This window comes from Tupaia chinensis, unplaced genomic scaffold (genome assembly GCF_000334495.1).
Source record: "Tupaia chinensis unplaced genomic scaffold, TupChi_1.0 Scaffold000099_1, whole genome shotgun sequence".
Taxonomy (NCBI): Eukaryota; Metazoa; Chordata; class Mammalia; order Scandentia; family Tupaiidae; genus Tupaia; species Tupaia belangeri.
The window spans coordinates 4659454-4675365 of NW_006159563.1; the positions used below are offsets into that span (position 1 = coordinate 4659454).

Below are 15912 nucleotides of genomic sequence, written 5' to 3' on the forward strand. Positions count from 1 at the left end.
CTGGGAATTGTCTAGCTGTCTCACTCCAGAGCTCATCTATGAAACATGATGCTAAGCTGCCTGTCCTGTCATAGAACTCACTTGCTCAAGTACCTAGTGGCCCATCCTGACACTGTCACCTCCATATACACTATAAGGTGCCGTACCCTGACCAGAGGCAGGGCTACTGTGCCACCAGCAGCCCAGTCCACCCAGAGAGATCTCGAAGCATGGTAGCAGCAGAAAGCTATAAAAGCAAAAACTCGGGATTTCTGCAGCTGACTCTCTGCAGCTAGGAGACATGCCATACCTGTCCTGATTGGTATCACAGGAGTCTCCAACCAAATCGTTGTCCACATCCGACTGCAAAGAGAAAGGTGTTGTTATCCCCAGGATGCCTGTACAGGCTGTTCCAAAAAAGGCAGACCTGGCCCATCATCACTGGATTTGGGGAATTATTTATCTGGAACTGGGGTGGTGAAAAACTGCAAAAGGACAACACCATATTGGTGTAGGCATAATGATGAATTTTTAAAAAAAGTCTTCTAAAATATCAAGCTACATGGATGAGCTGCCTACACACCAGATGAGCTGATGGGAAAGGGGCACCGGGTAGCATGGTGGCAGCTGGACATGTGGAACTCTGGCATGGTTCGGAAGGGAGCCAGCCATAGGCATGGGACAAGGCAAACTGATTTTGCTTTGTTTAGGCATTTTGGAATTGAGTGAGTCACAGAGGGCAACTACAACTCCCCTCAGGGCTTGAAAAAAATGACACATCATACCTAGTTATCCAGGGAGTGAGAGGGAAACTAAGCAAGTCACTAACTGAACTTAAATCGGAAATGTCCATACATAAGCTTGTAGGGGTTTGGAGACTCAAGGGATACCCAGCTCCTAATGGTTAATTTCCATGTTCCATTTTCCTTTCAAAGAAACAAACTAATAGAAACAAGAAAAATCATCTTGGTCACCATTGAGCTCATGTTCCTAACCTCGGAGGCACGCTACAAACTGTGAGATTAGTCCCCAGGGCCTCAGATTTCTCACAATGTCTGTCCCATTACCATCAGGCCTAAAATGTGTCATTTTTCCACCTCTGCTCTGACAGTAAGTGGCAACAGCATAGAGCCGGCTCACAGGCTCTGCTGTTTTTCTAGACATTGGTTTTACATGAGTCTCTGCATGGGAAGTTCAGCATGGAGTCTGAATTTCCCTGCACCGACTAACCTGGTTAGGGTTGCTGACATCGGGACAACTGTCACAGGCATCTCCTACACCATCACCATCCTTGTCCCGTTGATTACGATTGGGAACTTTTGGGCAGTTGTCCAAAATGTTTTTTATTCCTGCAAGAAAGGAATGCTACCTTGGGTTAGGGAAACATCACAGATGGGAATGAAATACACTGACTTCTAGTGCCTTTTTTTTTTTTTTTTGGAGAGGTTTTTGCTATAGGGCACGTGCGCTTGCCAAAAAGACAGAGATAGACAGAGAGACAGAAAATGAGAAATCACCCTCCCCAGGGGGGATGGCCATGCCACAATCCCTTCTCCTCCATTCTCCTCTCAGGATTTTGGGCACGCATGCACATGCACCCAGCATGAGTTTAAGTCACCAGGTCCAGGACTACGAACCGCAGTTAACTACATGGAAGTCCAGTGACATAGCCATTATGCTAACTGCTGGTCCCAACTTCTAGTGCTTTTGAGACCAGGGTATGGTGAGTACTTCTGCCTGGGCTATTGCCACAGAGCTCCGACCCTGTCAACAGTATCTAGAAGTAACTTCAAATGATAGGTTCTGGGAAACTTAGAAGTACACAGCTTATGGAGACACTTCTTTGCCGAATTCTAGCTTGTCTGAGTCTCCAAAGGCTATGATAGCAACCAGAGGAGGGAGTCATGCTGGCTAGGTGCGCTGGCTCTAGAGAGGGAGGACCTCTGGGTGCCTGTGTTGTAACTGCAATCTGAGGACTCCAGGCAGTGGTGTGCTGAAGCCAGTCCACTGCATCCTTCTCTTTCTAATTTTGTAATCAATGATGTATTGGTAGCTTGCAATTAATCATGATAGAATAGTTACATCATAGAAACTGGCAAATGTTACGAACCAAGGCTTCCTTGATGTATTCTATTGAGCTGGTTTATCAGCACACCACTGGGTCTAGGTCATTGTTTGGGTTCATAGAAGGTGGGGATTATGTTTTAGGGAGGAGTGGGTCTTCTGGAGTGCTGTATGTATGTGTTTGGTGGGGTATATTTCTTTATCTTTTTTTAAGAATTACTTTTATTTAACATTATTTATCATTATTATTATTTTTCAATTTGCTACAGAGCAGCTGCATTCATCAGAGAGAGACAGAAAGAGAGAGAGAAAGCAAGCCACCAGGTCTGAGACTTGAACCGTGGTTGAAAATGTGGAAGCAGCTTAACACCATGCCATTTGCTGGTCCTGGTGTGGTATATTTCTAAAAGAATTTCTCTTCAAAATCCTGCGATGTGACATGGTGATTGTTTTTCAGAAATGAATGGATTCCAGCCTCTCCTTTAATGATAGTTGTCTACATCTATGGGAGCTGTACAGGGACAAATGTCCTCCCTTACATTCCATGAGGCTCCAGAGCTGATGAGAGGTGCCTCCAGGGTGCCCCTCACACAGACTGCATGTGAGGCCGTCCCTGCAGTGGGGTCCTTGGAGCTGTGCAACACAGTCACTTGGCCTCCACAGCCCTTGCAGAACAGGCAAGGGTGCTACATCTATGGGGAATGCCTGGTTTGGGGAGAAGCCTGTCCCACACAGCATATCCTGTCAAAGCTCTCTCACTCACTGCTCTAGGTCCAGGCCTTTCACATGGGGCACGGCTGGTGGGGAGCAGGGAAACATACAGTCTAGGAAGGTGGATGCCTTGCAAAGACACAGTCCTACAAGACACAGCTGGAAGGGACCTTACACATTTCAGGCAATGATATGGAACCATCAGGGCTGTTAATAGGGCAGTGGGCTATTGATTTCCACAGAAACAGGTCAACCATCAGCCCTCTAGTTGCAGACCACAGCGAACCATCCAGAGCTAGAAGGCCCTGGGTTGAAAATTCTATTCCTACTCTTGACAGAAAGTGGGGGCAAAAAGTCAATGATTCTCAGATAAAAGACGAAGCAAGACAAAGCTACCATCTCCATCCATGTCGTCGTCACAGGCGTCTCCTTTCCCATCCCCATCAGTGTCCTTCTGGTCGTTATTTAAGACAGTCCGACAGTTATCACAGGCGTCCCCAAAGATATCTTTGTCACTGTTCCTCTGGTCCACATTGTGAGTCAGGACGCAGTTGTCCTGAGAAAGGAGAAGAGGGCAAGCTTACTCAAACTCTCATTGAATCAGCTCCTCCACCGCTATGAGCTGTCAGAACCCTGGGGCCTAATCCCATCAGTTTCTTATTTTCACCATGTGCGAATCTTGTAGAATAAAAAGCTGCAGTGCTATGAGAATGTGGGCATGGAGGCTAACATTTGGGATGATTACTATAAATAGTTGGCTTTGCGGGCTTCCTTCTCTCATCCCTGGTCTACCCAGCAAAGCAGGTACCTGCTCATTCAGGATCCCGTCTCCGTCAGCATCATCGTCACAAGCATCTCCAATGCCGTCTCTGTCTGCATCTTCCTGGCCGGAATTTGGCACATACTTGCAGTTGTCCTAAGGAGGGAAATACAACTCAGAATGACATGACCTCTGTGTTACGTTACAACTATTTCTGACCCCCAGGCTGACTGGCTACTGGCTTTCTTACTGCTTCATGTGAAATACTTTAAAAGTGCCATTTTGAACTGGACTTGCAGAACTTCTCCCCATATTCGATGTGGGCATGGTAAGTCAAAGAGTGTGTGTGTGTGCACATGCGTGTGCACGTGTGTGTGTGTGTGCTGTATTTGTCCTGCATGCCCCCTTTACCTTCTTGCAGTTCCTGGCAGAGCATGGCAGTTCTTCGTCGGGGTAACTGTCGATGTCCACGTCCTTTCCACAGACGTAGCCATCACCGGCCCAGCCAACTCCACACTGCGAAGGGAAAGCTCATCAGAGGCCCGGGAAGCTGAGCCTGGTGGGGACAGGTGGCTGGCAAGGTCTTTGCTGTGTGTGTGCATTCCCAGGGGCAGGGCCTGGAGCCAGACAGCTTTGTGTTGGGGTTGGAAAACCATTTAATTGCATCTGAATTGTCTAATGGTTTGAAATTGAAAAGGTACAAAGGGAGTTGATAGTGAAAACTCCCCATGCAGCTGCTGTCTCCAGGGCTCAGGCATTCAGGTCAATCCATTGTCATGTATAGTTTTACTTATTCTGCATATACAAGCAAATCCACATAGTTTCCCATTCTTGTCTCTGTACATGTTTGGCATCATATACATACATCTAGCTGTATGCATACATCTGTATGTAGATGTGTGTACATATGTTCTGTCTCTTGATTTTTTAAAAAATGATTTAATTTATTTATTATTATTCTTCAATTTGACAGAGAGGAAACAGAGGAGAGAGAGAGAGAGAGAGAGAGAGAGAAAGCAAGCCTCCAGGTCCAAGACTTGAACCATGGTCGGCCATGTGGGAGTCCAGCACCTTAACCGCCATACCAACTGTTGGCTCAGTCTTGATTTTTTTTAACTTAATATTATATCTTGTAGTTCTTCTCATATGCATGCAGATCCATTTCATTTGTGTTTGTTTTTCAAGTTTTGCATAGGGCATATATGCTCTTTTTTTTTTTTTGAGAGGTTTTCACTGAAGGGTGTGTGCGCTCGCCAGACAGACAGAGAGAGACATAGAGACAGAAAGCGAGAAATCACCCCCCAGAGGGGATGGTCACACCGCAATCCCTTCTCCTCCATTCTTCTCTCGGGATCTTGGGCACGCACGCACACGCACCTGGCATGAGTTCTAAGCCACCGGGTCCGGGACGCGAACCACGGTCGACTATGTGGGAGTCCAGCGACATAGCCATTACACTAACTGCTGGTTCCTGTATGTGCTCTTTAGAGAGAGAGAAGGAGACCGAGAGTGGGAAAGTGAGAAATCACCCCCTAGGGGAATGCCCTCTCTGCAACCCCTTCTACATGCTCCTCTTGGGATTTTGGGTATGCACACACACACTTGTCCGGGGTGTTTTTCAGGTTGCTGATCTGGGACTTGAACTGTGCTGTCAGTCATTTGGGATCCACGCCACCTGCTGGCCCCATAACATTCTTTATATGGCCACAGATATATCATATACAACGTCATATGGATGTGCCTCAGTTAATTCAACCAGTTTTCCATTGGTGGGTGTCAGGTTTTAAAATCTTTTCTACTGCAAACAATGAGATCACAAGCAACTCTGACATCTGTCATTGTGCACATGAACTAGTTTCAGGGCATGGGATTCCTGGTGCTCAGGGTATCTATAATTGTAATTCCGAGTTATTGTCCATGTGACTGGGGATGTGTGGAGTGACTGGAATGGGTAGAGTGACTTCTATGGCACTTTGCTCATCTTTTTTTTTTTTTTTTTTTTTTGGGTTTTTTTTTTTATAAGCAGAGGTTTTTTTGCTACAAGGCGTGTGCGCTTGCCAGAAAGACAGAGAGAGACAGAGAGACAGAAAGCAAGAAATCACCCCCCAGGGGTAATGGCCATGCTGCAATCCCTTCTCCTCCATTCTCCTCTTGGAATCTTGGGCATGCACACACATGTGCCCAGTGTGAGTTTAAGCCACCGGGTCCGGGACTCGAACCGCAGTCGACTACATCGGAGTCCAGCGACATAGTCATTATGCTAACTGCTGGTCCCTTTGCTCATCATTTTTGAGCCACCTTCATGTCTCTGAATGTAACTGTCATCTGGATCAATTGCCACTAAAGGAGGACCCTTCCATGGTGCTTTCTCTCTATTCACACCCTTTTCTTTTAACAGAGGAAGGTCCCTGTGGGTGTGGTGTGTGTGTCTCTGCTTGCCTGAAATGGCTACCCAAATATCCTGCCACCAGCAGCCAAAGCCAGCCTTCATTATCAGCAGACCTATGCATTAAAATAACACTTATTTGGAGCCAGCAGATGGCATAGTGGTTCAGGTGCTGGACTTCTATGTGGTAGACTGTGGCTTGAGTCCCAAACCCAGTGGCTTGAAACTCATGCCTGGTACATGTGCATGCATGCCCAAAATCCCAAGAGGAGAATGGAGGAGAAGTTGTGGTGTGGCCATCCCCACTGGGGGTGATTTCTTGCTTTCTACCTCTGTCTCTGTGACTGTTAAGTACACATGGCCTATAGCAAAAATCTCTCAAAAAGAAAGAAAGAAAGAAAGAAACAAAGAAAATAACAGTTATTCCGTACCAGACTCTTCATGAACATTCTGTCTCACCCTCACAGTGATGTGGCAAGGTCATCATTCTCCCCTTTTATAGAAGAGTCAAGTAAGCCTGGCGTGGTTAAGTACCTTGCCCAGGGTCTAAGAGCTGGGAAAGGAGAGCCAGGACTTGAACCTGAGCCTGTCCCATTCCAATGTCTTCGTACTGCCATTTAGTTAATGTGCACTCTGAGCTCTTCCCTTGATACTCCACACCCTGGTCAGCCTAGTTAAAGGATGACTGACAAACCAAGGAGAAAGAAAACCCTTTCAGAAGTGGTGTCTCGAGTGGGAGGTGGTGGTTGGGTAACCCTGTTCCGCAGCAGGGCCGTCACAGTGGAAGGAAGATGAGAGAAGGGGACCCTGAAATATCAGGGAACCAGAACTGCAAAGGGATAGGAGGGGAGAGGAGGGAAGAGGGAGAGTCTGAGGAGCAGGATCAGGGCCAAGGGCAAGCTTTACAGGAGTGACAGTCCTATTTCCTGGCCTCTCTAGTCACAATGAGGTGCTCTCAGCGCAGTGATCGTTCAAGTGCAGCCTGCTTGTTCTCAGTCATCTGCACCCAGAGATGAGAAGGCAAGACTCCAGAGAGAACCCTCCTGGCTCCCTGCCCCCCATCCTCACTCAGTTGCTTTAGAAGGCCTGGAAAGCACAGCCACAGGGTACGGTCCTGGACTCGTTTTAATGAGGAAAAAAATTTCCTCTAGGAACAAATACATTTTTAATGAGCCATTTTCTGGCAGATTAAATTATTTTAGTAGTCACACCAAGTTTATTAATCCTTTACCATCTGTCGTTGTGCCTTATTACAAATTCAAAAGCATATTAAGAGTTCCATCACCCACCATCCCAGGGGAGTTGACAATTTGTTCACAGAAAATGAGGATTTAAACAGAGATATACACTTGCTTCTCAATGATTGTTTTTTGGTAATAAACATGTCCAACCAACAGGCATTAGAGAAAGTGTGGGGGTTGCTCCCCCTCTGACACAGCACATTCCTTCATCCTGACCTGGCTATAGAACACCTTATTGCCAGGAAGGGCTCATTTTATTGCATGCATTCAGTTCTTACTTCTATTGACTCCGACTTTTCCTCTTTCAGGAGTACTGTGCTCATTGTAGAATAGTCTCCATGCATCGCAATAAAAAGGTCTACGTTTGAAGCATGAAGAAGAGGGAAGTCTCCTGGGATCCACCCTGCTGCTCAGAGGTGAGTGCCATGAAGCTGTCAATCAGAGTCTGAAGGCAGGCCTGTGTAGGACTCGGCTCTCTGGGAAGTGAGGAGCAGGTAGGATGCTACAATCTGCTGGCTTAGCAGTGCATGGAATTCCCCTGAGGACCCTGGGCCTAGCCTCAGGGAATAGAGGCCAGGGATGAGCCTCGTCCTTCACGAAGGGCTCACTGCACACTCAAGGAGAGACCCAGGTCAGCTGCAACTGCCCAGCTCTCTTCCCAGCTGCCACCTCCCCAGACTAGCCCAAGGGGTGGGGAATGCACAGGAGGATGACCAGTCACTGGGCTGTCCCTGAACTGGAGTGGAGGAGACACAGAGAATGGCCCTGTGTGCTCCTTTCCACTCATTTGCAAAAGATGGAGCATGGTTTTCTCTCTCAGAGTTTACAACAGGTCCTGACATCCACACTTGCCAACTGCCATCCACCCCCAGGAATGCTAGGCCAGATTGAAGTCTTAAAAGGGAAGACAGAAATGATAGCAGGTATGCTTGTGAATTAGACCAACAAGCAGATACGGCAGAAGGACAGGAGGGACAGAGGCTCCTTCAGTCCCTGCTGGGGCCTCTTGGGTCTTTCATTGTAAGGTGGGACTCTACTGGGGTCTCTATCACCTTAGGGCCCAAGTGGATGGTGTCATCTCATGGGCAAGGAGAGAAAAGCAGCTGATGGTTACGTGCACTTCAGACTCCTTCCCCACAAACTCACTGACCCCATTACTATTACACCCAGTGCTCAATTTGATCACAGTGTTTTCTTCCAGCATAACATTTTAATTTTGGAGTGTGATGGTACTAGAACGGGGGAAAAATGATAAAGTCAATAAACAACTTACCACGCAGGTCACATCACCCTGCCTGTCTTCGATGCATTGTGCATTGACGCTGCAGGGGTTCAGTTCTGGATTTCGACAGTTCCTTTCAGTTTTGCAGCCCCTTGTCTGATCACCAGTGTACCCTGGTTTGCAAGGCCCACAGCGGTAAGATCCCTGCCAGGAACAAAGATATTGGTGAGCCAGAGGCTCAAAACTGTAAGCAAAGTCACTGTAACCGTGTTTATTTTCATATGTATTCATAGATGCCGGGGTTGAGTGAGACCCGTGTCTGTCTCTCTATAACACACGTATGTATGTCTCATAAGGATGTGTGAATGTTGGTGAGAACACCATCAGATTGGAAGCTGCAGTAGGACCAGGAAGAAACAGAACTGAAGGCAGAGGAAGCTGGACAGTGAATCAACACTGGCTTGGAGAGCCAAGGAGGAAGGCTGGAAGTTCCAGTGGAGTCCTGGGAGGTGGAGTGACAGGGCTTACTCTGGCAACAGGGAGATGATTTGGTTAAAAAATAAATTCATATGTATGTGATTTTTTTTCTTGTTTGTTGGCTCTTTTACAATCGAATGACAAAGGAAAAGGTATATGTCCATGGCTTGCATTGAGAACCTCTAACCAGGAGGGCTGCTATGAATAAAACTAGCAAAAGAGCTGTCAGCTTCACTGCAAAGCACTTCTGGGGCCGGATCAGATCTCTTTCTCTCTCTCTTTTAAATAGCTTTGTGTTTTAAAAATTGTATACATATTCTTTTTTATAATTAATTTTTTCAGCTTTTAAAAGTTTATTATTTATTTCACAAAGAGAGGCACCCCAAAAGGGTCTTCATGTCCTGCTCTATGCCCAGTCTCAGCTACCCAGGTCATGGGCATGTATAGGGAGGTCCCAGGAGGTGAACCCAGGACCTGTCTCATGTGGGTCCAGCTGTGTTACCACTGTGCCATTGCCTGGCCTCTAAGATTTTCAGCTTTACAAAGGTATAATTGACAAATAAAATTGTATATATTTAAAGTGTACAGTGTGAGGATGTTATACTCATGTACATTGTGAAATGATTTCCACACTCAGTAATGAACACACCCATCACCTCACAGAGTTGCCATTCTTTTCCTCTTTTGGTGAGAATGAGTAGGATCTACTCTCAGTAATTTCAAGTGTATAATACTGTGGATAGTCACTATGCTGTACCTTAGATCCTCAGAACTTACTTATCCCATACAGCTTTATTGAGATACACTTCTTATATAAAAGACGCTCACCTAGAGTATGCAGTCTAATTTTAGTCATGATCTGTTTTTAAAAAAATATTCAATTTAATTTTCTTTTGTGTTATTATTTTTTCTTTTTGGAGAGGTTTTTGCTATAGGGCGTGTGCGCTTGCCAAAAAGACAGAGAGAGACAGAGAGACAGAAAGTGAGAAATCATCCCTCGGGGGGATGGCCATGCCGCAATCCTTTCTCTTCCATTCTCCTCTCAAGATCTTGGGCATGCATGCACACGTTCCCAGGTGCGTGTGCGTACATGTCCGAATTTGCAAGAAGAGAATGGAGGAGATGAGATTGTGGCATAGCCATCACCCCTAGGAGGTGATTTCTTGCTTTCTGTGTCTCTGTCTCTCTGGTGAGCTCACGCACCCTATATAGCAAAAAAAAAAAATCTGTCTCTGAAAAAAAAAATTTCAAAGTTATGCATAACTTTTGGATAATACCCATTTTCTATGAACTTTTTGAAGACCCCCTGTAGATTTGGGAGACATTGGTTTCTTTTTTTTTGGAGAGATTTTCACTATAGGGCTCGTGTGCTTGCCAGACAGACAGAGAGAGACATAGAGACAGAAAGCGAGAAATCACCCCCCAGGGGGGATGGTCACGTTGCAATCTCTTCTCCTTCATTCTCCTCTCGGGATCTTGGGCACGCACACACACGCGCCCGGTGTGAGTGTAAGCCACTGGGTCCGGGACTCGAACCACAGTTGACTATGTGGGAGTCCAGCGACATAGCCATTATGCTAACTGCTGGTCCCTCTCTGAACTTTTTGAAAGTCCCTTGTATTTCTGCAGACCAGCATTTTCCTGGTAAAAATATGAGAAGAAATAAATCTCTGTTTATTCCTAAGCAGTACAACACTATGGAGAAGACTCAGATTCTGCAGTCAGATTTTAAATCATGAGCTATGCGACTTTAGCATAATTATGTAACATCCCTGTGCCTCAGCTTCTTCAATTGTTAAAACTACTTTACTTGTAAAGAAACGAGGAATCTAGGGACACATGGGAAGTTAACAAGAGTCATACCTGAAATCGGTATTTCTTTAATTGACAGTCAGCATCACTATATCTTTCATCTTGGGATACAGTTGACAAGAATGTTCAGAAGTAAACCCCATGGGTCGAAATTTAAATGATAGGTATCCCTAAGTGCTAAGTGCTAAGTACTTTAGTTTAATACAAATGGCTTTTGAGATGTTTTATGAATATAAATAACATCATTTGCAGATCATATAGTAACCAGGAGAATACTGAACTACTATTAATATAAACTAAAAAATGATTCATATTTTAAAAATACTAACACAGTAGAATTTTTTTCAACAAATAGTTACGTAAGAGCCTACTACTGCAACTTTGAGAGAAGATAAAGAACAAAGAGTTTGTAAAATTATTCTTTTTTAAAATAATGATTCTACTTAACTTTATTTACTTTTAATTTGACCAGAGAGGGAAATGGAGAGAGAGAGAGAGAGAGAAAGCAAGGTACCAGGTCTGGGACTCGAACCATGGTTGGTCATATGGGAGTCCAGCGCCCTTAACCATCACACCACCTGCCAACCCCAAAATTATTCTTATATAAAAAATTACTTATAAAGTTACTCTTACATCACTTTTTCAGCACAAAGTTTTACCTTTATTTGGCCAGTCAAAATATATGATTCCCGTATGGTCTACACATGTTTTAGGATTATGATCTGTAAACATTTACTTTTTCTGTTTTTTGTTTTTGAGAGGTTGTCCTATAGGGTGCGTGCACTCACCAGAAACACAGAGACATAGAGAGCAAGAAATCACTCCCTTGGGGGGATGGTAAGCCACTGGGTCCGGGACTCGAACCACAGTTGACTATGTGGGAGTCCAGCGACATAGCCATTATGCTAACTGCTGGTCCCTCTCTGAACTTTTTGAAAGTCCCTTGTATTTCTGCAGACCAGCATTTTCCTGGTAAAAATATGAGAAGAAATAAATCTCTGTTTATTCCTAAGCAGTACAACACTATGGAGAAGACTCAGATTCTGCAGTCAGATTTTAAATCATGAGCTATGCGACTTTAGCATAATTATGTAACATCCCTGTGCCTCAGCTTCTTCAATTGTTAAAACTACTTTACTTGTAAAGAAACGAGGAATCTAGGGACACATGGGAAGTTAACAAGAGTCATACCTGAAATCGGTATTTCTTTAATTGACAGTCAGCATCACTATATCTTTCATCTTGGGATACAGTTGACAAGAATGTTCAGAAGTAAACCCCATGGGTCGAAATTTAAATGATAGGTATCCCTAAGTGCTAAGTGCTAAGTACTTTAGTTTAATACAAATGGCTTTTGAGATGTTTTATGAATATAAATAACATCATTTGCAGATCATATAGTAACCAGGAGAATACTGAACTACTATTAATATAAACTAAAAAATGATTCATATTTTAAAAATACTAACACAGTAGAATTTTTTTCAACAAATAGTTACGTAAGAGCCTACTACTGCAACTTTGAGAGAAGATAAAGAACAAAGAGTTTGTAAAATTATTCTTTTTTAAAATAATGATTCTACTTAACTTTATTTACTTTTAATTTGACCAGAGAGGGAAATGGAGAGAGAGAGAGAGAGAGAAAGCAAGGTACCAGGTCTGGGACTCGAACCATGGTTGGTCATATGGGAGTCCAGCGCCCTTAACCATCACACCACCTGCCAACCCCAAAATTATTCTTATATAAAAAATTACTTATAAAGTTACTCTTACATCACTTTTTCAGCACAAAGTTTTACCTTTATTTGGCCAGTCAAAATATATGATTCCCGTATGGTCTACACATGTTTTAGGATTATGATCTGTAAACATTTACTTTTTCTGTTTTTTGTTTTTGAGAGGTTGTCCTATAGGGTGCGTGCACTCACCAGAAACACAGAGACATAGAGAGCAAGAAATCACTCCCTTGGGGGGATGGCCATGCCACAATCCCTTCTCCTCCATTCTCCTCTCGGGATCTTGGGCACGCACGCACATGCGCCCAGTGTGAGTTTAAGCCACCAGGTCCAGGACTCGAACCACAGCAGACCACATGGGAGTCCAGCGACATAGCCATTATGTTAACTGCTGGTCCCCCAACATTTATTTTTTTTAAAAAAGAATTATTTTATTTAACTTTATTTATTATTATTACTTTCCAGTTTGATCAGAGAGAGACAAAGAGAGAAAGAGAGGGAAAGTGAGAAAGCAAGCCACCAGGTCCAGGACTTGAACCACAGTCAGCCATGTGGGAGTCCAGCACCTTTAACCACCATGACACCTGCACCCCCCAACACTTACTTGTTCTAGCAACTAGTTCTGCTTTGATAACAACAGCTGTGAGACATACTTACCAAAGTGTTAATGCAGATAGAATTGAGAACGCATGCTCCATTTTGACACTCATCAATATCAGTGCAGACCTAGTGTGGAAAAGTTTTAAAAAGTTTAGAGAGATGAGCTGCTTAAATAGAAATGCAAATAAACCTTCAGTTTTGATATTTTTGTGTGAAGTGAGGACACACAGGATTACCAGCAAAATGGCAGTTTTAGCCATCTCTCTGAATTTGTATCTGTCTGTATAAACCTAATTGCAAATAATAATGGCCTCCATGATAATTAAAGTTATTCAGAAAACTTGTACAATTCATCTGTTAAAAACCTTTTTAGTCAGGAAAGTTTTTTATTCTGCTTGGGACTCTGTATATCTTCTAAGTATTCTTGTCTTCCTCCAATTCTAGAAAATTCTTGGTGTTTCTCCAGTTTTATTCTTTGTATTCTCTCTTTGAAACTACAATTAGACTAACTTTGGACTTGTTCATTAATATCATTTTTTGAAATAATTATTTTATTTAACTTTATTTTATTTTTTGTTTTAATTTGACCAGAAGGGTACACAGAGAGAGAGAGAGAGGGAAAGTAAGAAAGCAAGCTGTCAAGTCCGGGACTTCAACCACAGTTGGCCACGTGGGGGTTCAGCACCCTTAGCCACCATGCCACCTGCTGGCCCCATTAATATTATTTTTTGATTTTTTTTGAGAGTTTTTTTGCTATAGGGAATGTGTACTCTCCAGAGAGACAGAAAGCAAGAAATCACCCCTCCAGGGGGATGGCCACACTGCAATCTTTTCTTCTCCATTATCCTCTCGGGATCTAGGGCACATATGCACATGTGCCTGGCGTGAGTTTCAAGCCATCAGATCTAGGATTCCAGTGGCAGTTGGCCATGTGAGAGTCTAGCATCATATGACTACATCACCTGTTGGCCCCTTTAAATACATTTTTAAAAGTTGAGTTATTTCTTCAGAGAGAGAGAAAGAGAGGGAGAGACAGAACTCGCAACAGAGTCTTAATGCTGAGATTCACCCCAAGCTTCAGTCCCCAGATCACGGGGAAGTCCATTCTGGGCATACTCAGAGTAGTCTTTGGACATGAACCTGGAACCTTTCATGAGTCCACCTCACAGAGCATTGTAGTTGACTCTTGTAGTACCGTCTGACCCCTAAAGACTACATCTTTCACTGACAAAAACTTTGTTTGCTGTTTTTCAAAGTTGTCCTTTATCCCCACCCCCGCCCCGCATTGCCCTATTTTTTCTTTTTTTTCTTTCTTTTTTTTTTTTTTTTAGTTTTTCCAGAAGGCACATGCACTCACTGAGAGAAACAGACAGAAAGAGAGACAGAGAAAGTGAGAAAGATCTCCTTCCACACACATACCATGGAGGATGGTCATGCTGTAATTCCTTTCCATCTCTCCCTTCTTTCAGGATTTTGGGGTCACATGCACATGCACATGCACTCTTGTATTTCTTAAGTAACTAGGCTCGGGGCTTGACCCACATAGTCTTGTGGGATCCGGTTACCCTAATGCCACAGGTTGGCCTGCCCTATTCTTTAAGTATGGTATTTACTTATTCTTTTATCTCTTTATCCTTTTGAGTTTATTTTTTATTTATCAAGTTTCTTCATATAAACTGCCATTTTTGTTTATGAGTGCATCTTTAGTAGCCCTGGTTTTGTCTGTGGGCACTCTGCTAGGCCTGAACTTTAGAATATCTTCAGGTAATGGCAAGTCTTTGACCTTAGGGCACTGGGGGTTTCATTGCTCCAGAACTACTTTGTGTGTAACTTTTTTGGCCTGTGTTTCTGTATTACAGATGAAACATAGGTTACTTAACTCCTACCTGTATAAGGCATAAGCATGGCCTTCTACAAGGTGTGCAATTTTCATTTTTGTCAGCCATATCCTAAAGCAGAATGAAGACAAGGTTCCTTTTTTCTTAAGATTAGTATGGCTTTTTCATCTCCTTGCAATGGATAGGGTAGTTCTTTGAGGCCCCTGGCTTCATGCAGGGTGTTAGGCCTGTCTAAAGTCCTGAGACTACATTTGCTATACTCAGGTGTTCAAACCCCAGCTCTCCATTCCTAGGACCCACACCCAGCTCCACATCTCATGAGGTGCTGTGGCATCAGCTTCCACTCACAGTTCTGGTTTTGAGTTCCTTCCTACTAGAACTCCACCATCGCTTTTGATTTCCTTTGCCCTTGGTAATGCATGAAAATTTGTTAAATTTTAGCAAGGTGGGGCCTTCTCCTTCAGTCTGGCCTGCCATTTTACTGTTAATCCATTGGGATGTACCTCTGTCCTCCTGGTTAACTTATATAAAGCACCTTATATTTCCTTTTCTCTATTTTCCCTGGTTTAGCCTTAAGGTTTTGTCTTTAGAGGACAGAAAGAAGAAACTTTGGGTCATTACTCTAATGGCTTCTTGTCATTCCTGTGTCTAGTTTGCTTCTTTTTTCTAGTAAAAAAAAAAAATGCCCTCTAGAATCCTTTGATAGGCAGCTAGGAAATAATGAACCCTTGCCCTTCTTCAAAGCTGATAATTTCCCTAAGGTAGTAAAATATATTTATAGACCAACCATTTTCAAGGGCTGAAGACATCAAAAAGAATTTCACAGTCAGTCAGTTAAATAATGACCAGGATATAGTAGAACATTTGGAAATAAATGGAGACTGTCATGCAGCTCTCAAGTGTTTTACGGCAATTTATAGCTTATGTAAGGAAAAAGGTAGGTTTCCTCAGGGGATTATTTCTACTCTTGAAATCCCCTCATCTCTAAAACAGCTTCTGATTGGCAACAATGACTCTATAAAAATGCACTAAGTTTTCAAAACTTTTATTTGCTTTCTGGACGCTCAAGCTATTCTGTAGGGACAG

At 43.6% G+C, this 15912-nt stretch overlaps 1 protein-coding gene across 1 annotated transcript in view; it reads right to left on the reverse strand.

The window, feature by feature from the left end:
• THBS4 (thrombospondin 4) overlaps positions 1-15912 on the reverse strand; it is a 53479-nt gene that overhangs the window by 10045 nt on the left and 27522 nt on the right. Inside the window, exons 9-15 of the mRNA XM_006143516.3 lie at positions 13046-13114; positions 8415-8567; positions 3926-4030; positions 3563-3670; positions 3151-3310; positions 1210-1328; positions 290-342 (exon numbers count right to left, since the gene is read on the reverse strand). Of these exons, the coding sequence (XP_006143578.1) occupies positions 290-342; positions 1210-1328; positions 3151-3310; positions 3563-3670; positions 3926-4030; positions 8415-8567; positions 13046-13114 (767 nt within the window). The remainder of the gene's footprint in view (positions 1-289; positions 343-1209; positions 1329-3150; positions 3311-3562; positions 3671-3925; positions 4031-8414; positions 8568-13045; positions 13115-15912) is intronic.